The 21,522-nt window shown below is 42.5% G+C and overlaps 1 protein-coding gene across 2 annotated transcripts in view; it reads right to left on the reverse strand.

Moving 5' to 3' along the window:
• Positions 1-852, reverse strand: part of DOK5 (docking protein 5) — an 89,448-nt gene extending 88,596 nt beyond the window's left edge. Inside the window, exon 1 of one of the 2 annotated variants that reach the window (XM_084645330.1) lies at positions 583-852. In XM_084645330.1, coding sequence (XP_084501456.1) covers positions 583-648 — 66 coding nt within the window. In that variant the 5' untranslated portion in view covers positions 649-852. The remainder of the gene's footprint in view (positions 1-582) is intronic. The other variant, XM_084645331.1, reaches the window with a different exon arrangement.
• Positions 853-21,522: the final 20,670 nt, after the last annotated feature.

Below are 21,522 nucleotides of genomic sequence, written 5' to 3' on the forward strand. Positions count from 1 at the left end.
ACACACATGTGGTTTAAAAGAAGTCAGGGAAAGCCAACCCCACCCCGTATTTCAGAAGCTATCTTCCCAGTTCAGATTCTTTTGTAGCTGCATGTTACGGTCAGACTCTGATCCACCGTCCCTGCTACCGAAAGGCTTGCAGCTCAAGTGCAAAGCTGAGTGAGCGAGAGCCCTTTGGCAACGGAGATCTTGCTCGTGTTCCTGAGCAGAACCGAATCCAAGTTCAGGTCTGCCCTTTCCAAAAAAACGAATTGCATCTGTTCAGAGAGCAGCCTATTGCGCTGCACCTCGAGCTGTTTCTATATTTGTTGTGTGCAAAGGACACAGTAGCGATCTGAATTGGGGGACGCAGGGAACCGACGTTTCCCTAGCACCCAAGCTCACACTTTACAAAAAGAAAAGGCAACGTCCCCCGTCCCCCCGCGAGACAGCCACCGAGCAGCTTGCAAAAGAAATAACAATGGGAGCCCTCACGCATGCTGTCTGCAGCCCTGGCCCACAAGAATGCTAAGGCATGTCACACCGAACAACCAAAAGGAAAAAAAGAGCAAACAAACAGAAAGGGAAAGCACAAATACTTACACCTAAACGTCTGCTCCTAATCTTTACATACCCTTGCTTCACTATGTCATTAAAATTGGAAGCCATCCTTTTTGTGGGGAGGAGCTGCTCGCCCAAGTTGAAGCCAGTCTGTGGCTGAAATGATTCACCAAGCCCACATCACTTGGAATAATCCTCCTGACCCAGAAACTCAGCGGCAAGAGTTTTAATCCACTTGGGAGAGGGAGGAAGAGAGGCTAGAAGACCCTTCTGCACCAGCTGACAGCGCTGGCGGCTGCAGCTGCCTGGGAAGTGCAATGAGCTCAGCGCCTCTCCTCTGGCAGAACAGCGGGATCCGCCCTCTGCCTTACTCCCTAGCGGGGCAGAAAGCCCCCAGGCCAGCCCACCTAGCGGAGGCTGCACCTGGAGAAGCAACCGTCCTGGCTGTGCGCGGGGAGAAGCACCGGAAAGTTGGGGGGGATCCCAGGGAGAATTATGTTCGATGCCAGAGAGACAATGAGCGCGGGGGTGAGCGAGAGACTGGTGGAATAGGGCTGGCTGAAAGATGTTGCTGCTTTGTGAGTTACTCCCGTTCCCTGTATGTTCTGTCCAGCCCCTTTAAATATATACACACGCTCTGGAGTGACTTAGCTTTCCTTCCAGTGCTTTTTACTCGTCCTTTTTATTTCCTCCACTCTTTTCTACCTGTCTTCTCCACCCTTATTTTTCTATGTTCTGTGGCAGCTGTCCCAGTTCCTTCTGTCTGTTCCCTTCTTTCACCAGCCTCTCAGTTGTGTTCACCCCTTCTCATTACCCATGTTTCAGTCTCTCTTTTCCCCTTTTATAGGGTTGGCCATAGGCTTGCCACCCATCCAGGTTTTACCTGGACAGTGTGGTTTTTGGCTGCTGTGTCCGGGTGCCCTCATTAGGGTTGCCCAGTTTTTGACTGGAAAGTTCAGTCAAAAAGGGAACCCAGGCAGTGTCTGGTGAGATATACTGACCGGCCACCAAAAGTCTGGTTACCTTGGGGGGAAGAGGTGGAGAGGGGGCAGGGTGGTGAGCTCAGGTGTACATCTATAGCACTCTGACCACATGGAACAAGATACTTTAGATAAAAGTTCTGGAGTATGCTTTGACATACTGCTGTTTGAAACAGGTCACAGTATGTCAAAGCACGCTGCAGAACTTTTCATGCCCAATATCAGGGTCCACACATCAACATGGTGCACAGCAAGCTAGTGCACTGCACCATCATACCCTGACATGTCACACATTAAGCCACGGACAAGCCCACATCCACCCCCACACACCCCCCAAGTCATTTATTGGGAGAAAAAAAATTGCACGTCGCCCTTAAAACCACTAAAAGTGATACTGTCCTACAATCTTTCAACATGTATGTATAATTCCCTGAGTATAAACTGACATGCTATTTTGGGGCCTGATTTAAACTCCACTGGAGAGAACAAAAAGACTCCAATGTGCATTGGATCAGGTTCTTAGCCTCCTTTGTGTGTGTGTGTGTGTGTGTGTGTGTGTGTTCTGTGCTAAGTTTAAGAGCCAAGTAAGAAAGGACCAGTGCTCAATAATGGGCTGTCCTGCAATTCTCGGGACAAGTGGTGGTCCCCCTGTGGTTTTCTGCAGGAAGGTGAGTTTCCCAGAAAGTCTCTGGGCTGCCTCATGGGTCAACTGGCACCACTCCAGACTCTGACTGAAAGTAACCTGAGCCTTGGCCCTGGGGAAGTGGTAGAAATGTCACACTGACACAGACTTTTACTCTGGCAATGTGTGGCTGTCCCGCTGAAAGAAACTTGGCTGGCGCTGGGCAGCATGCTGCATCCAGTGGATAGTCATTGTTTTCAGATGTTTTGCAAGCACTGCTGAGCATAATAATGAAACCAGGAAAGGGAGAACTCCAGGCACACCCCCCAACCCCACCCCAGCATGACCACTCTTGAAATAACTTATTCATACACCCCATTGCTGGGGAAGGAATTGCTCACTTTGTAAAACTGGAGATTATTTAAAAATGCATCCTTTACTACCTGTTAAGAAGTCTAAACACAGGCACCCGTTGTCAGGTATTTCAGTATCCTCCTTCCCAACCTCTTTCAGACTGAGACTGCCAGATTATTGCAGTGACGTGCTTTTTACAGAGGAGCTGGGCAGATGGCTACAAGGCAGACCAGGAAATAGTCACTGAAACCCAGAGATCAATAGTAAATGTGGAATATACCTTCTAGGTATGTAACTACATTCTTCAGACAGGGATTGCTTTTTTTATGTCTATTGTACAGACCCAAGCATACTATTGGCACCAAACCAGCAACACGTTGGCTAGTCACATAAGGTTTTGTAACTTCACTGAGAGCCATGAAAGCAGAGATAGTGTAGGCCTGTGGTCTGCCATCTGAACCTGTAGCCCTGTAACTATGAGTTGCTTTTATAGGCATCTCCATTAAATGCAGCTGAAGGGACCAGGGACAAAACGCAGGTACAGTTTAGGGAGTCAACCCCTGCTTTACCTACTACCTCACATACAGTTTTGTATTGGGAAAGGCAGGTTCTAGGTCATGCTATTTTCTCCATGGTCATATTCCACTTCTCTGCTCCTTACCCTAAATGGACTAGTTCATGGACCCACCTTTTGGTAAGAGAACCAAAAAAAAAAGTGCCACCGTGACTTAACAACAAAGTAAAAGAAGCAGTGAGAGGCAAAAAGGCATCCTTTAAAAAGTTACATCCTAGTGAGGAAAACAGAAAGGAGCATAAACTCTGGCAAATTAAGTGTAAAAATATAATTAGGAAGGCCAAAAAAAGAATTTGAAGAACAGCTAGCCAAAGACTCAAAAAGTAATAGCAAAAAAAAATTTTTAAGTACATCAGAAGCAGGAAGCCTGCTAAACAACCAGTGGGGCCACTGGACGATCGAGATGCTAAAGGAACACTCAAGAACGATAAGGCCATTACAGAGAATTTAAATGAATTCTATGTATCAGTCTTCATGGCTGAGGATGTGAAGGAGGTTCCCAAACCTGAGCCATACTTTTTAGGTGACAAATCTGAGGAACTGTCCCAGATTGAGGTGTCATTAGAGGAGGTTTTGGAACAAATTGATAAACTAATCAGTAATAAGTCACCAGGACCAGATGGTATTCACCCAAGAGTTCTGAAGGAACTCAAATTTGAAATTGAAGCACTACTAACTGTAGCCTGTAACCTATCATTTAAATCAGCTTCTGTACCAAATGACTGGAGGATAGCTAATCTGACGCCAATTTTTTTAAAGAGCTCCAGAGGTGACCCCAGCAATTACAGGCCAGTAAGCCTGACTTCAGTATCTGGCAAACTGGTTGAAACTATAGAACAAAATTGTCAGACACAATAGATATAGATGAACATAATTTGTTGGGGAATAGTGAACATGGTTTTTGTAAAGGGAAATCCTGCCTCACCAATCTACTAGAATTCTTTGAGGGGGTCAACAAGCATGTGGACAAGGGGGATCCAGTGGATATAGTGTATTTAGATTTTCAGAAAGCCTTCGACAAGATCCCTCACCAAAGGCTCTTAAGCAAAGTAAGCAGTCATGGGATAAGAGGGAATTGTCATGGATTGTAACGGATTAAAAGATAGGAAACAAAGGGCAGGAATAAATGGTCAGTTTTCAGAATAGAGAGAGGTAAATAGTGGTGGTGTCCCCCAGGGGTCTGTACTGGGACCAGTCCCATTCAACATATTCATAAATGATCTGGAAAAAGGGGTAAGCAATGAGGTGGCAAAATTTGCAGATGATTCAAAACTGCTCAATATACTTACGTCCAAAGCAGACTGTGAAGAGCTACAAAAGGATCTCACAAAACTGGGTGACTGGGCAACAAAATGGCAGATTAAATTCTATGTTAATAAATGCAAACTAAGGCACATTAGAAAACATCATTCCAACTATACATATAAAATGATGGGGTCTAAATTAGCTGTTACCACTCAAGAAAGAGATCTTTGAGTTCTCTGAAAACATCCACTCAATATTCAGAGGTAGTAAAAAAAGCAAATAGAATGTTGGGAATCATTGAGATAACACAGAAAATATCATATTGCCTCTATATAAATCCATGGTATGCCCACATCTTGAATACTGCGTGCAGATGTGATTGCCCCATCTCAGAATAGATACGTTGTAATTGGAAAAGGTTCAGAAAAGGACAACAAAAATGATTAGGGGTATGGAATGGCTGCTACATGAGGAGAGATTAATAAGACTGGGACTTTTCACCTTGGAAAAGAGACGACTAAGGGGGGATATAATAGAGATCTGTAAAATCATGACTGGTATGGAGAAAGTAAATAAGGAAGTGTTATTTACTCCTTCTCATAACACAAGAACTAGGGGTCACCAAATAAAATTAATAGGCAGCAGGTTAAAAAAACAAACAAAAGGAAGTATTTTTTTCACACAACGCACAGTCAACCTGTGGAAATCCTTGGCTTTCACAACATCCTCTGACAAGACTAACAGGGTTCAAAAAAGAACTAGATAAGTTCATGGAGGATAGGTCCATCAATGGCTATTAGCCAGTATGGGCAAGGATGGTGTCCCTAGCCTCTGTTTGCCAGAAGCTGGGTGTGGGTGACCGGGGATGGATCACTTGATGATAATCTGTTCTGTTCATTTCCTTTGGGGCACCTGGCATTGGCCACTGTAAGAAGACTGGATTCTGGACTGGATGGACCTTTGGTCTGACCCAGTATGGCCATTCTTGTGCTCTTATGATGAGAAACAAGTTCTTCAGCTGAGAGAGCTCTCTACTTTTACCTTTGACATTTTGTATAATTGCTATGAAAGCAGATGACAGTAATGGTAATACCATGGTAATATTTTCTACATAAACCATGGATCTATCTTTGATGATCCAAGATCTTTTTTCCCCACTGAGATTCATAAGGCCAGAAGAAGCCATCATGATCATCTAGACTGGCCTCTTGCAGAACACAGGGCATAAATAAATTTTCACCCAGTAATTCCTGCAAACGTCCACAACTTTTGGTTGCACTAGAGCACATCATATAGAAAGACATCCTAACTTGATTTGAGAGGAATGTTAACTTGGTGTTAGAAGAGAAGATAAAACACTCTCTGAAAAGAATTTAACTTTGCAAGTGTTCATTTTTTCCTGACTGGTTGTCTCTTATATGATATATGGAACTAAGATCAGAGCAAAGCTAGTGTGTATAAACATTTAGTAACCCAAAGGTCTATTTAATTAAATTTTGTCAGTAATTTGACTGATGAAAATCTGTCCCTAATAAGCACTCTTTTCAAAACAGAGGGTTGTGGCCTTTGAGAGACTGTAAAGTTATATCAGGTTTCTTTACTTGGCATGGAATTAACCAGGTTGCATAGCTTTATCCTCTCTATTTTGACATCCTTTTATATAAAGAGAAAACCAAGGGGGAGCCTTCTTCTACCTAATCACTCTGTCTGATTAAACAAGGCCAAAAAATGGCCCTATCTTGGCTATAGGAATGTTTTGGGAATTTCCCAAATTATGCAGCTATCCAGTTAATCCGATTTGAGCAACCAGATGGAGCAACATTAACATTGGACACAAAAGACTTAACTCCAGGAGGATTTCTTGGGAAAATGTCAGTGTTCACTCCAAGAACATTTATTGTCATTATCTTGACATTATCAGGGTGGACCATTTTCTGGAGAGGATAACTGTAGAACTTTGAAGGTCTAGGGAAGGCAGATGTCCTGGCTCAGCCCTGGAATTATGCCTCTATCAGGCCAGTGCAGTGGGGTTATTGTGGTGGTTGCTGTTGAAAAAGAATTAGGCATAGCAAGTTCGTGGATGTGATCACAGAGGAGTAGTCAAGGTTAAACATGGCCACAAGTGATCAAAGACTGTGAATCCCTAAGTCTACTTGGACATATTTCTGGCAGAGGAGTTGTATGTTAGGATCATAAAATTTGGGCAGCCCTAAAAATTGGGCTATTCTTTGGCGCCTCCGTCCTTTCCTTATATTTGTAAATATATAGAGTGTTTTTGCTAGAACCCACTCAACGTCCTAATTTATTGCCAGATTTTCAAGAATGTGAAGTCAGTAAAAAAAGGACCTAAGTTTGAATGAATTTACTATGATTGCCGCTGTAAATCAGGTGACAGGATATACAAATTCAGCTCACTGCCCACCTAACTTTAAAAACAAATAAATATGGTCATTAATGAATAGAAGTATTTACCCACTGCACAACTGGGAAAGAAATTCTTACTGAAAACACCTTGTAATGTTATGATTTATGAAAATAATCTATTGACCAGGCTGATATGCCAGTTTATGGAGTAACATAGGTTGTGGAGTCCTAGGTTACTGTAATTATCTTGCCTCTGTCCCATTCAAATATTTTTATTTTATATAGGCCAAAGTGGGGCGAGACAGAATATATTAAAAATACCAGCAACAAATGGAATGTGTCCTTTTACTGGAAGCTGTGCTTCTGATTTTAATATTGTGTGCCTAACAAAATTACTGTCAAGATGGTGAATGTTAAGATAAAAATATATGCTGACTAAATCTGCAAGCAAAGTGAATGCATTTGAATCCTGGGTAACATTACCTACTGAGAAACAAAACATTTATTTTGTTTGCTTTGTGTTTCTGTGACAGGTTACAAGTATCCAAACAACTTTGTCATCCTCAATCTCCTGAGGACGTATGCCAAGGGACCTTCCTCCAGCCACACAACAGTGACTCAGGCATTAAGTAGAACTGAATGTCAGATCACAAAGTTATCATCATCCATTCTTCTTTTTCCAGTATGTAATTCATCAGAATCTACACCATACCGGAGCGCAGCTCCAGGACTGACAGCTTCCTTTGAACTGGCTGCTAAGGGAGAGCTCTGACTGATATAGGCTAGCTTCTCCGGGTGGCAGGGATCATTGTCTATGTAATTCTCTCAGCCCGAGTCAGCACAAGGGTGTTATTCCCAGGATTAGTCCTAAATCTGTTATAGCTATCAGTGAAAACAAACTACAAGCAGCAAAGAAGCAGTGCATCTTTTCTGGAGATACAGGCACCAGCAATAGCAAAATGCAAATTCTGATCTATGACATTCTCTCTTAAGAGATAGATATGTTAAATAGTGTGGATATTTAGCTGCATTACTTACATTAATGTTAGTGGAGCTTGCATAGCTAAATCCCTGTATACCATTTTGAAAGTGTATCCACAAAATAAGATATGACATACTAATATAAAATATAAAGAGGGTCATCCTATTGCTTCTTTAGAGCTTGATCCTGCAGGCATGCTGGTAAGAGTTGTGTGGGACCAGTGTTGAGCCACCACTAGAGCTCCTGAGTGGTGTGCTTTTTTACTCATGATCTACTGAGGAGAAGTTAGGTGAGCGGTGTGGGCTTTGAAGGCTGGTGGACTAGCATGACCACTGTGCCTGGCTTTCATCAGGAGGCACCAACAGCTGGCTGAAGGTTAGTGTTTGCTCAGAACTTTCAGGTACATTTCTGTGTCAGCAGCCCTCATGGTTGACCCCATGGTCAATGGACCAAATCCCATCCTAAAAACACTCTAAATTATACTAACAGGAATATTTCCTCTATGGACAAGTCAGGGGCTAGAATTCCTAGCAATTGGTAGCCAGAGGCTCTGTTCAACCCAAACATGCATCTTTTGTTAGGGGAGAGAGAAGAGTGGGCAGTATAAAGCTGGCTATGTCAGCTTTAGGCTACTTTGGGAATTTCCTATGCCAGGCAAATCCACAGCTAACTTTAGGACAGCTCAATGGCTACTTTCTTGTGCTGCCACAAGAGGGGCCAAGCATCTGGCTCACTTCCTTCTAAGTACCGATCTTGCCAACACTTATGTAGCCTCTGCTCCTGGCAGGCATTAGGAGTAATTAAAAATCCTTAAAATGGCCACTATGCACTGGGTTGTACTCAAGGCTCATATGTTGTGGCAACTGGCCACTTCCACCCCTACTCACCTGTTCTCACCGCTCTGGTAAAGGTTTACTCAGGTTGTTGAGCACTTATGCAAGTCACTGTCTTAAAGCCTCTCTCCTCAGGTGTGGAGTAAACATGAAGTGCTGAACTTCACCCTTTTGGTCTCCATACTACTTTCTGGAAGTCTCAGCAGCCTGAAAAACCTGATCTGCAAAGTGAAATCCAGTACATAAAGTTCTACATAATTTTACTAATATGATCCCTGTGACCTGATGCTCTGGAGGGCATGAGCTCTCTCCCGCCCTCCCATTGGTGAACAGGTGGAAGTAGTTACAGAATGTGTGTTTCATTTGCATAAGCTTTCTACCCCAAATTCTTCTAGTGGCACTGTGGGATCCACCATGCTATACAGAAATTCAGAATTGGTTGTGTACCAGAATTGACCTGACGGAGGGGAAAATATAGGCATCTCCCTTGTGGGAAGAAATGTATCCCCAGTGGTATGGTTCCTCTCTGGGGATCTTGTGCTGTTGGGAAGACTGACAGGAAACAACAGAGAAGGTGCATCAGCCAGGTGCAACAGTCAGATAGCTCATTGCTGAAGCTGCAGAGGAAAGCAGCAAAGCTGAGTGAATTGTAGTGAGGCCCCTTCCTAGCCAGCTAATAAAGCTGAAATCGTAGCTGGTTTAGGTGTTGGAGCCTCAGAACAGGATCAGTCAGCATGTCAATGAACTTGAGACAGACCTGCCCAAGTGCACATGAGGACACTGGAACTACACTACCCACTTACACCAAACCACGACTGGGGTTTCATGGACAGGAAGGGGAAGTGATGTGGTGAAAGGATATTTGCCTATTGGACATTCAGTGGTGGGTGGGAGTCCAAGTTAATGGGCTACTGCCAGTGTTACTGTGAGGAAGTGTTTTCTTTAGATAGACAGGAAACAGCAACATTCACCCAATAAAGTTTACCTTGTTTAATTCCCACTCGCACACACAACGGATTGCAAACTGGGATGTATTGCCTATTATAAGGGCACCCAAGGAAGGTAGTTAGTGATCCAAGACATCCTGGGTGGGGGCTCAAGCGAGTGGTGTTTGTTAGTTTTAAGAGGGACCTCTAGCTAGCTGAGCCTGACAATTATGCATTTGATGTGGCAAAGAAACATTCATGTTTAATTTTAAATAAACCATAAATGTAATAAAATCATTAGGAAAACACCAGGTCTGATGAAAACTTATCATATTCTATCATATAATTTTGAATATATAGAAATAATTCATTTCTGAATTAAACTTCCACATTTATCTTTATAGTTCTCCTAATGTTGACTGATTCCAGTGAAGTTTGTTTTGCCCTAAATACTCATTACTGAATCAATGTCACGTTAATTTGATGTCTGTGTGAACAATGTCTCCAAGGCAAATTCTTATCTTGAATCAATGCATATTTAAGCATTTATTGCTGCATGTCTGTTGAAAAATTATGCCTGAAAGTATACAATTTTTTGTTGATGTTAAATGTTAGAAGGAAAATAAATTGTCTAATTATAATATTTGCATTTTGAAAAGATACTAATGGTCTCATTTTGCACCATCGACAGGTTTTATGAACTGCCTTTATAATCAATAAATGTTGGAATAGATTTTCAGGGTTTGAGTTTGCAACTGTAAGCTTATTTTCCATAACCAAATTCAATTGGTTTCACATTCAAGTGAGCAGAGCTGCCCATTTGCTCACTCAGGACCAGACCATGACTGGTCCAGTCTTTTGCTCAGGAGAGAAAGGGGGTTGGAGACAACCCCAACCCCTATATAGGGCCCTGGCAATGTGGCTGGGGTTGTAAGTGGGAAATGGAGGAGTTGTGCACCAGAACTGTTCCCACTTGAGCAGATGAATGTGGAAGGGGCAGAGTATGGCAGCCTTAGCTCCCATGCTGTTCTTCCAAAATGTCACATGTGGGGAAGAGTAACTTGCATCCAGTACAGGAATATGGTAAGTTATTATTTCATAGGAGCAAGGTGGGTTTCAGTGCAGGAATTAGGACTCAGAGTCACAGTGTCTTTGTAAGGCTCTCTGGGGCACTGCAGCTACTTTCCTCCCCTTAATATTGTCTGAACCTAAAGACTCAGTCTAGTTCTTAGTAACAATTGTTGTAAAGTGGCTAAACTGTGGCAATTTGATGGGGAAATGTACGTCCAATTTGTCTGAAAACCTGCCCCAGATTCATTAATATTCTTTGCTACTTTTCAAGGTGAAAGTTGATCTGAAAGCAAACGTTGTGGTCAATCATTAACTCAAAGACGAACTAAACAAAATCAAGGAAACACAATTACCTGAACAATACGATGACATTCCTCTTACTCAAAACAAAGGTACTTAGCTTATGATTTGGGACAGCAGGGCTAATGGGGGGCAGGAAGTGACTGTCCCCCTCAGCTGCCTTTTAGGTGTATGTATGGTACTTGTTCAAACCAATAGGTGTAATGGAAGGGCGAACTACCAATGACTCATCTCTCCCCCCACCTCCCGCCCTCCCCTCCTCCAGCACTGCTGAAAACCTAGCTCCATAAAGGTTTGAGAGCTTGTTAGATGGTATTATTTTTGTCATGCTGTCTGGAGTGGCTCATGACCATGAGTGTCAAACTCAAGGCAGACTGTCAAAAAACAGGGCATGAACACCAAACCGGTTGTGTGTTCCATACTTATATTTCACCAACCAAGTAACAAGTGTGAACACCTCAGGCACTATAATAGCCTTAATAGGGAGCCACAGACAGTCCCCTTGTGTTCTTCAGTCTATCTTGCCACCCAGTCAAGCCTGCTTTTGTGATAGATGGTCCCTTACACCAAAAATATCAATATTCGGTCCCAAAGGACCAGTCACTTACCCAAGGTCAGATCTCAAACCGAAGACAATGCTGTAGCCAATCCTATAACTAAAGGTATACTAACTAGGAAAAAAAGAAATGAGTTATTTACAAGGCTAAAGCAGTAAACATATACACACAAATAAAGTACAATCTTAAGTTCAAAAATATAACAGAAGTTTCTATAATAAGCAAGTTTTATATCCTTTAGGGCTAACCCAAGCCAAGCAGCATTGGGATCAGTTGCCCATGTTTAGGAATCCTTGCCCTTCAGCGTCCAGACAACATAAAGGTAACATTTTCTCCTTATCAGGGATTTTTATTCCTTTCCCCCAGCATTCAAGCTGTGATGGGATGAGGGCTTGTGCATGTACCCTCTTTAGGAGTTTGGGGGAAGCAATCAACATAGTCTCTTGTGCACAATGGCTTGTCAGATGTCTATAGACCTTCTTCTGTTGGGAAGAATGCCTCTTGTGGTAAGCTAGCATTGTACAGCTGGTAATGCTGCTCCCCTGACTGTAGGAAGTTTACAGTCTTCATAAACATTTTTATAGTTAGAGCAAACATGTAAATGTTTGCTTTTTAACATGGTACACAGATATAAGTAGGATTAATATGTGCAGCATCCTACAAACATTCCAAAGTTTAAATACTAAACACATTATTATAACTCTAATTTCTATTTCCACAATACTAACTACAGAGATGAAGCAGACTGGTTTCCAGCCATGCGTTTGTCAGTGTTCAGTAAGGCCCACGGCCTTGGCATGAGCTTGTGTCACAGTGTTATTTAAAATGTGATGAATATTTTCAGGATAATAAAGATGGCTAAAGTACATTGCACTCAAAAAGAGTTCAGAAATATTTATGTACCTCAATAATGTAGTGGTAGCAAAAGGCTCATGTGTAGAATAAAGATTTTGGTAACAACTGTTAACTCTGTGACATTAAGTTATGAAAGACAATTTATTAATCATATGTGAACTGTGGATGAAATTCAAGCCTATTCTTACAACATAAATTGACCATAAGTGATGTTTAGGCCTTCTGCACAGGAAGGAATTTCACTCAGTGCTCACTAGACTCTAGGTCCTGTCCCAGCATGTAATGGACACAGTATAAACAAAGGCAAGGATTCTCTGAGGCTGTTCCAAAAGACAGCATTCTGGAGAAAATTTCCTTATAGCTACACCTCTTACATGTTGTTGACATTGCTCCTCCCCCACCCACATACCTGAGGAGTGGTATTTTAGGACCTGAATTCCACTAAGGAAATAGATTGCTTAGATCAACAGCTTTTGCCGTACCCACAGCTAATTGTAAAAATGTTGGGTCACTCAAAGCGTGTGTTTTGATTCTAGAATATCTTAATAAAAATATTTGCTTAATATCACAAAGTTATGTGGCCAGTTTGCCAGAATTTGAACATCTGGTTCTATTAGGTGAATGTAGGAACCTCTCTCATAAGGTGACCTGCCTAAGGGACTCCCAAGCATGACTGAGCTCCCATTTATGCTTAATTTCCATGGAAAATATTGTAAATTTCATCTCATGTAAAATATCCCAAATCAGTATTCATTAACATCGGTGACTTTGCTTGCTAAGGCTCAGCTGGCCTAGGGATTCATCAGTTGTGCTCTCAGCGGGTATGCACACTGATTACAGGGAGGAGACTGGGGCGGGGGGGGGGGGATAAAGAAAAAGTATACTGATACATGAACAGTCATGACACAGAAAAGTTAGATGCACAAAGTTAAGAAACAAATTATCAGCAAGGTCTATATTTCTCATCTGAAATTCGTTAGGTTACCTCTGTTGCCTGATGTATGGTTTATGTATTAATTGTAGTGATTACTTAATTCTGAGGTTTAATAGGTTCTTGTCCTAAGATCAGACACAGTATTAAAATTATGGTTCATTTGGGAACCCCAGTGTGCCTGGTTGCAACACTCACTCTTAGGAAAATCCTTCTGTACTTGTAATAGTTTATAAGTACAGTTAGCAAAGTCACTAACACTCAAACCAGCAAGACAGAGAGAGAGAATACAGAATGTACATTTGAACATACATTCTCACACTATCCCTTGCAGAACAACCTGAAATGTTAGCCATTATCTTCCCCATCACCATCACCTTCCTTATCACCATCACCAGTGGCCAACATTCTGGCACCTCCCAAAGGCTTTGTCTCTCCCTTCGCAAACACACAGACTAGGATACAACTTTTATGTGTTACACTGATGTCATTATGTCTAATGCATATTGAAGATGGGAGAAACCCCTATTACGTATTTGTATTTCCTCATCCTACTATTATTGGGGTGCTCTTATCCTATATGTTAGTATATTAATTATCTCACTGTATCATATGTCAATGTATTGCTCTGGCACTATGGTGGTCAGACATCTGTGGATGTTCCTATCTTAAAATAGGAGCCTAGTATCACTTCAATATTTTTACAGCAACTTGGCATAAGCTTCCCCCTTAAACACACCTTTCCCAGTTCCTCAAAACAAAGGATGACTATCAGGCCATCTATCCATGTCAAAGTTCACAGGTCTCAAAGACTTATGCTAACTGCTTAAGCCAATGTGTTACAGAATACAGGCCTGTAGGCTCATTGCTCTACTGCTTTAACTTCTGTCTAACTTATCAAATACCTATAGGCTACACATCAAGTATAACCTTAGCGTCATTGGGAAAATTCACTGGCCACGCTTAATATAAAGTTTCAATTTATTACAAAAATGTTAAAGGGTTAATAAGTTATCCAAGCACATTAGAGACCTGAGAAGTATATGCTATCAGTGGTTATAACCCCAATGCTAAAATGTGTTTTAAAGGCCTATTATGCAACCTGTTGGATAACCTATAACAATTCATTAACCATTTATTAAATACAACAATCTATTAACACATTATGACATTGAAAAGGGGACCTATAATATAAAGTGTGATCAGTTCATGTCTCAAACTATGTGCTTTATCCAATGCACTGTGCGCCTTATAAATATGATTCAACTCCATACTGATTCATCTTCATTTACTATGCTAGACAAGGAGTGTTTATACCAGTACTGAAAGAAAAGAAGACTGCAGGACTCCCAGTGTGGAGCTTCTGTTAACTAATCAATGTTATCTTTTGTCTTAACCTATTGCAACCGAAGTTATGCTCATTCAAAGAGCAGCCCTTATGAATATACCATCTAGCTCACAGATCTTCTTTAAAAACAAAACGCTAGTAAGGTTTTAGAATTAAGATAGATTATTTTTTTAAACCAGAAAGTACAGTCAGCTTGAATAGTACCTATTCTTGCTGAAGCAGCATTATCTGTCCTTTGGCACTGTCTGAAGGTTTGAAGCAGAGATGAAAAATTGTCCGGGTGCTCTCGTATTGACATTTAAGCACATCACAATAGCCTTCTATTTAAAGTCTCAACTCAAACTGTCTGAACTTTAGACATTCATATATTTGAAATAACTCACTTTGGTTGGGATTTGAAAGAGTCTAACAGTCTTAGAAGCCCAACCCATTGAACTTGCAATGGGATTTGGATGCTGAACTCCATTAAGTTCCTCTAAGTGCAATAAAAGGGTTTTCTAATTCCAGGAACTAGGATTCTAAATTGCTGAGCTCTGCCACTGATAGGCAGTGACCATGGGCAAGTTACTCAGGCCTATCATCTGGCTCTTAAGCCACAACTTGCATGCAGGTTTGCCAACTTTCTGATCACACAAAACTGAACACTCTATTTGAATCCACTGGGAGCAGGACTGAATTCCTAAAAGGGAGACGGTCTTGACTGAAAGAAAAAACTCTAGTTGCCAGTCATGGCTTAACTCATGGTTGCAAAAGCTCGTGTACATTATTAATTTCCACAGCAAAATAAGTGTTGCTATGGCATTTAGCAACACTTTACAATCTGAAAGTGCTGCCATTCCTTCTCAGCCTGTACAAGTCCTGACAGTCCATTTCCCTAACATTAAACTTTAATTTAAACATTACTTTTGTTTAAATTTCTCTATATTAAATCAATGATTCTAATGGGACTTGCTTGAGGTACAAACTTCTTTAAAAGTTCATTATATTTGTGCAATATTTAGTGCAGGCCCCAGAGGCATTCATTGTACTTTTCTTGGTTCATTTCAAATTACATTAGACATGATTAGTTATGTAAGATGTGCAATGGCATGCATTTATTAGAATTGCCCTTGCAAATATGCTAACTGCATGTGCAAATGAACCTAATTAACAATGTATGTACAATTACCTGTTTTCAAGATTCAGCTGAAAGCTTTACAAGCAAGATTTACAATTTTGAAAAAAATCAGGTTTTTTTGTTTTATTGTACAGAATTCTTCAATTAACAACCTTGATCTACAAGATTTCTTTCCATATTAGGAACCCATCTGAATCTAGGATGCACTTTTCAATAGTAATTGATCTTTCCAGACAGCAGTGAATAATCTAATGAAATAAATCAAATGGAATTGATGTGTTTTAAATAGATTTTGGGGCATTAATTGCCGTGTTGCCAGCTCATGATTTTATTGTGAGCCTTGCAGTATTTGGTGTTTTTCTTAAAGCCCCAGCTCCTGGAGTCATGCAATTACTCAGCATTTCAGCTGTCATTTTGAAAAAAGAAAGTTTCTAGCCCTCATGATTGCAGAGAAAAGCTGAAAAGTGTCAACCTGAAAGACACACAAACCCCAACGCAAATGAGACGACAAAATTTATTTTTTAAAATGTCATGATTTGACTGTATAAGGTTGACAATACTGTTAACATACTATTATATGTTGCACCATCTTTGTAATTTCTGAGTGGATCAGCTGATGTATGACTGAAGTTTTGATTTAGGCTTATCCATTAGAGGTAAGTGTATCTCAGTATTACCAACCTCAGTCTCTTCTGGACAAAATTGATTGTCTAATTTGTGGACACTGCTGATTTGCACTGGTTTTCTAGACCAAACAAAAAAAGTCATTGCTGTAAACACTCTATGCACTGTAAAGAAGTAGAAAGAGTTAATTTAGTTTACTTAATGTGCTGGAATTTCTAAGCAGTTCACATTAGCTTCACCAGTGATCAGATAGGGATATTGATCTAGCATAGGGACAAGAACTCTGGACTTTGCTGAACATGGGGCTTCTGCCAAAGTAAATCATTGCTATGCACAAAATTCTGTTGATTAGTTACTCCTGGGGGGAATTTTGCACCACTACACGTGAGCAGAATTCATGTCCCACACAGATTTCTTTGCTTCCCAGTAGAAAAATGACTCTCTGACAGGAAAGCAAAGGGAAGCTGCAAGAGCAAACATGCACCACTCCCTAGCAACACAGGTACATCATTTCAGGCACCCAGGAGAGAGGTAAATCACTGCAGGACTGGGGACACCCCAGCCAGTGTCTCCTACCCTAAACTGGAATCAGCTGCTAGTCCTGGCTGGGCTGGAGGCAGAAGAGGATGAGGCTTCCTCTTCCCCTACAAGGAGTTGCTGGGGCTGTGTCAGACCCACCCCCACAAACGTCCCCCAGCATCCCATCCCCAGAAACCTCCCCCAGCTCAGCATCCTCCCTGCTTCCTGCCCCCATTGCTCCTCAGCTCTGGGGGTGGGGTAACAGTACAGGGAGCTGCTCCCCCATCCACCCAACCCCCATGCTTCCAAACCTCCCATACCCAGACACCCTTGCCAAGCCTCATGCGGTACATCTAGAACTGCCCTAGCCCTCCGTACCTGAACCCCCCCCCCCACTGAACCTCAACCCTTGCATCTGGAGCCCCCCTGCACCCAGACCCCCTGCCTCTACACCCCCACCCCCCTTTACCCAGACCATCCCCCACTGAGCTCCCTTCATGCAAACCCCCACTCTGATGAGCCCCACCCCCGGCACCACCCTGAGCCCCCACGTCCAGATCCCCATGCCACTGACCCCAACTTGCTGCACCCAGACCCCCACCCCAGCAAACCCCACTCCCACAGCACCCAGACCCCCCTACTGAGACCCCCACACCCAGACCCTCTGCTAAGCTCCAACCTCCAGGGGCTTCCAGGTGAAGGCGAGTCCCATCGCCCCTGGAACCCTCCCAACGAACCTCTGTGCATCCAGATCCCCCCACATCTAGACCCCGCACTGAGCTGCCTGCACCCAGATTGTCCCACACAGAATCCTCTCACCCCATACCTGGATCCCCCCACACTGAGCCCCTCCACACATGGATCTTTCCTGGGTAAGTCTGCCTGTCCCACGCCTGGTGCACCTGGCACATAGGGGCAGGGTCCCAGGGTGTTTCTGGGGCAGGCCCAGGCCTCGTGCTGTGTCAGGGTTGGGTGTAGCATCACCACTGAGTGCATGTCCCATGGTGCGGGGCGAGGGGGCTGCAGGCTGATCTCCCACCTTCATGCAGCCAGTGGCCTGTGCTCCCCACCACCATGCTGGAGCCTCTTCATTTATTTATTGACAAATAAAACCTGCAGAATTTTAAAATATTGTGCGCAGAATTTTTAATTTTTGGTGCAGAATGCCCTCAGGAGTAATTAGTTTCAGTCTAAAAACTCAAAATAAATCCAGAAGCTGTAGTATCTTCTCATTCAACAAGTTTCGGGGTGTGTTGTGGGGGTAGGAGGGGTGGGAAGGGGGAAATCAAACAAAAGACTCTGGAGGATTTTCAATCATCCTTTTAAAGCGAGCAATCAAGGCAGTGGTGTTTACTAAGTTGTCATAGCTAAAATTATTCTAATGTGTTCCACAATACACAGTTTTGTTTTTTTAAAAAATTGGCAATAAATCCTGTGCGCAGTTTGCTGGTTTGTAATCATCTACTTGCATTCAGTCCAATCTTCAAAACAATAGGCACAAAAAACAGCTACCTGCAAAAATGGACACAACCTGGGAATTTGGGACCTAGATTTTTAAAAGTATCACCTAGTGGGATTTTCAAGAGTACCCGAAGTGCCTATCTGTGTCTTTAGGCATCTAAATACCTTTAAAAATCTGGTCCTTTGTTCCTAAAACACAGCACACTTTAGCAACAGGATAATCTCAGTTCTCAGAAGAAGTAAGGATTTTAGTCTCTCTGCAGTCAGCCACAAGAGGCTAGCATACTGTTCTCAGACACAGACAGTCACCATTATATTACTGTTACGTTCATGGTATAGACAGAGAAAGCAGATACAAACAAATACTCTTGCTGGAAGATTGCAACATTACACAGCTTTATTTAATTTAGTGATATATACACAAGAACCCAGAGAGAGAGAAAACAGATTGCTCCCCAAGGCAGTGAGGCACTACTCACCCCAACTTTACTTAAGCTGTGTCTTTTCAGACTGACTCTGATCATATTCTTTGCCACAGAGCCCCCTATCCTGCAAGCAGGACCAGGAAACCCTCCCCCTTTTATCATGATAGTTTGCAGTTCCAACAGTCGTCCGTACACCACCACCACCACTTGGATCTACCCCACTTCAAAATGGGAGCTTGCAAAATGTTCTAATGAGCTGTCTGTGGACCCTGCTGAGGTGCCCGTGGACAATTAGGCAACAAGCCTCCGAGCCAGGGTCAAAAGACTCAGGATTGTGCTACCCTGCTAAAAATAGGTGTGTCGATGTGGCAGCTTGGGCTCTGAAGCCTAGGAAGAGGGGTGAGCTTCAGAGTCCAAACCACAGCTTAGTAGTGTGGGAGTGCAAGCCCCCTGAGCTTGAGTCTGTCGATGCAGGCTCAGAGGCTCACAGCCACAGGCCATGGAGGCATACCCTTAGGGCGCAGCGGGCTAGCGTGGGGTAGGGTCACACCACAAACTCAGTATTCATGTAGATAAACCTACCTTGGACACAGTGAGTGAAAAACTCTTTTCTGTCGGTGGGATTTAGGGAAGTGGAATGTAAGGGCACGTCTTCACTAGCAACGTTAAAAGTGCTGTAGTCGGGGCGCAATGTTGGGAAAGAGCTCTCCCAGAGCCCTAAAAAAACCACCTCCATGAAGGGCGTAGCTACCAGCCTCGGTGCACTGTCTACCCTGGCACCTTACAGTGCTAAAACGTGCAGTGCTTGGGGGTGTGTGTTTTTTCACACCCCTGAGCGAGAAAGTTGCAGTGTTGTAAAGTGACAGTGTAGACAAGCCCTTACATAGTAATTTGTCCAGGACACAAGAATTAATACCCTGTTCTTCAGAGTAGTGTCAAGAGATCATTAATGATGGAGTTAGGAAAAAACTTGGGTTGTACATATCACACGGAAGGTGGCACCTTGAACAGTAAAATCCTTCAGATGTCACTCTGAGGCATTTCTCCAAACACTGACCAGGATAGAAGAGTGCAGCTGAGTGAGTTAGTTCATATACAAAAACAAGCCAGAGCTGAGTTTTCTATGAACCCCAGGACTATTACAGCAAATGGAAAAACCTGGTTGATTGCGTTTACAGATGAAAGTGGCTTGTTGAAAATGACAATGTTGTTTACAACTAAACACAATTTTGAAGAAACTTTTTTTTTTAGGGTCAGCTGAAAATTTTGGTTTTCAGGTTTTGGGGGTTTTTTACAATGTCCAAAAATGTGGCTGAAAATTTCAAAAACTTTTATTGGAATTTTTCTGCAGAAAAAAAGATATTTCAACCAACTCTGAGCAGTTCATTTCTGCAGTGCATTTGATACACCAGTTTCATTTTAGCCAGAGCCTACATTTGATCTGAACATTCCTGCTCAGATGTATACAAGGAGCTCTTAGCATTTGAACAGAGGTTCATATTTTGTACAGACCAAAAGAGCCTCTCTGTTGAGCAACCCTCTCCATTGTTCATCATTAAAAAGAGGTTAGAAAAGCATTCTGTGTCAGATTCTGAACCACTTACGCCATCTGGGGGTCTCAGAACATTTGAGATTACCAAGGATCCTACATCTTTTCTGGAAGAGGGGAACGCAGCTTCAGATTCCTTGGGCCAGACAGACTTATGGGAGCAGTAAGCATTGCTGTTCGAAACCATTGCTACCTTAGACAAACACCTAACTCTCCATCTTTTAAAGAGAGTCTAGAGGAGGCCTGTGTTTGGATCTACTCTCCTTGAGTGAGGTCAGTCTATTTTCTATTATTTTAAAGGCAAAATTACCACCATCCTCTAATGAATAAAAAAAAACCAAAATCAAGTAGGGCACATCTCCAGCTTCTTATAATTTTGAATGGAAAATATTTTCAGATGCTTGCTGAAGCTTAAACCAATGAAGCAATTAAGAGAAACTTAATGAACTGGTGTGCTAATGAGCATCTGTGGCAACAGAAAATCAAACAGCTATTGTGTAAAGACACATTGCATTACTGAGTCCTAATTGACACTTTGCTAGCAGAAAGTATAAATATGACCTCCACCTACTTCTGTGTTTTATTTCGTTTCTAGGATTATAACCCATTTAGGGGTATGTCTGCACTAGAAAGATCAATCTGTGGTAGAGCAATTGGTTATTCTAACCAATGGAGTGCATCCATTCTATCCTTGAATCAGTGTGGAGCTTGCTTCCTTACACTGTGCAGGTTGGGAGGCTGTCAGCAGCAGACGGTATCCTGTTGCTCAGGATGAGTGGAGCCATAACAGCACTCCCCACAACGGCTAAGTGCCCCCTGCTAAGTTTTGGAGGGACCAGGGAGGGTGGGAGAAGAGCTAGTAGACAAGGAAATGTCAGGAATGTAATTACCAGCTCCAGTCCTCCACTATAGCCAAGCAGGACTTGCAGGCAGTGAACCAATCAAGTTATTCCATTCTATTCTCTTGCTGGAAAATGTCCAACAGCTTTCTGTCAAGTGTACTCACCGTAACACATTTATTGTTATCTGTATTGCAGTAGCACCTAGGAGCTCCAGTTATTTACCAGGACCCCATCGTGTTCAGCACTGTAAAAACAGAACAAAATGTGGTCCCTGCGCCAAAGAGCTTGTGCTCCTCTTTCGTTTTTGTTTTTGTTTGGGGTCATGTTGGAAAATTAGGGCTGCACCAAATGGAATTTGTAGCTATACAGCAACAATCTTGCAAAACAAGTCCATAGCGGTCCAGAGTGTGAAAAGCAGAGAAAAAAGGATGCACAGAGGGGCGGGGAAAGAGTGCACTGCAGCACACAATGGGACCCTAGCAGTAATTGTTCATGATCGAGAC

The sequence above is a fragment of the Lepidochelys olivacea genome (genome assembly GCF_965140295.1).
Source record: "Lepidochelys olivacea isolate rLepOli2 genome assembly, chromosome: 13".
NCBI classification, from domain to species: Eukaryota; Metazoa; Chordata; order Testudines; family Cheloniidae; genus Lepidochelys; species Lepidochelys olivacea.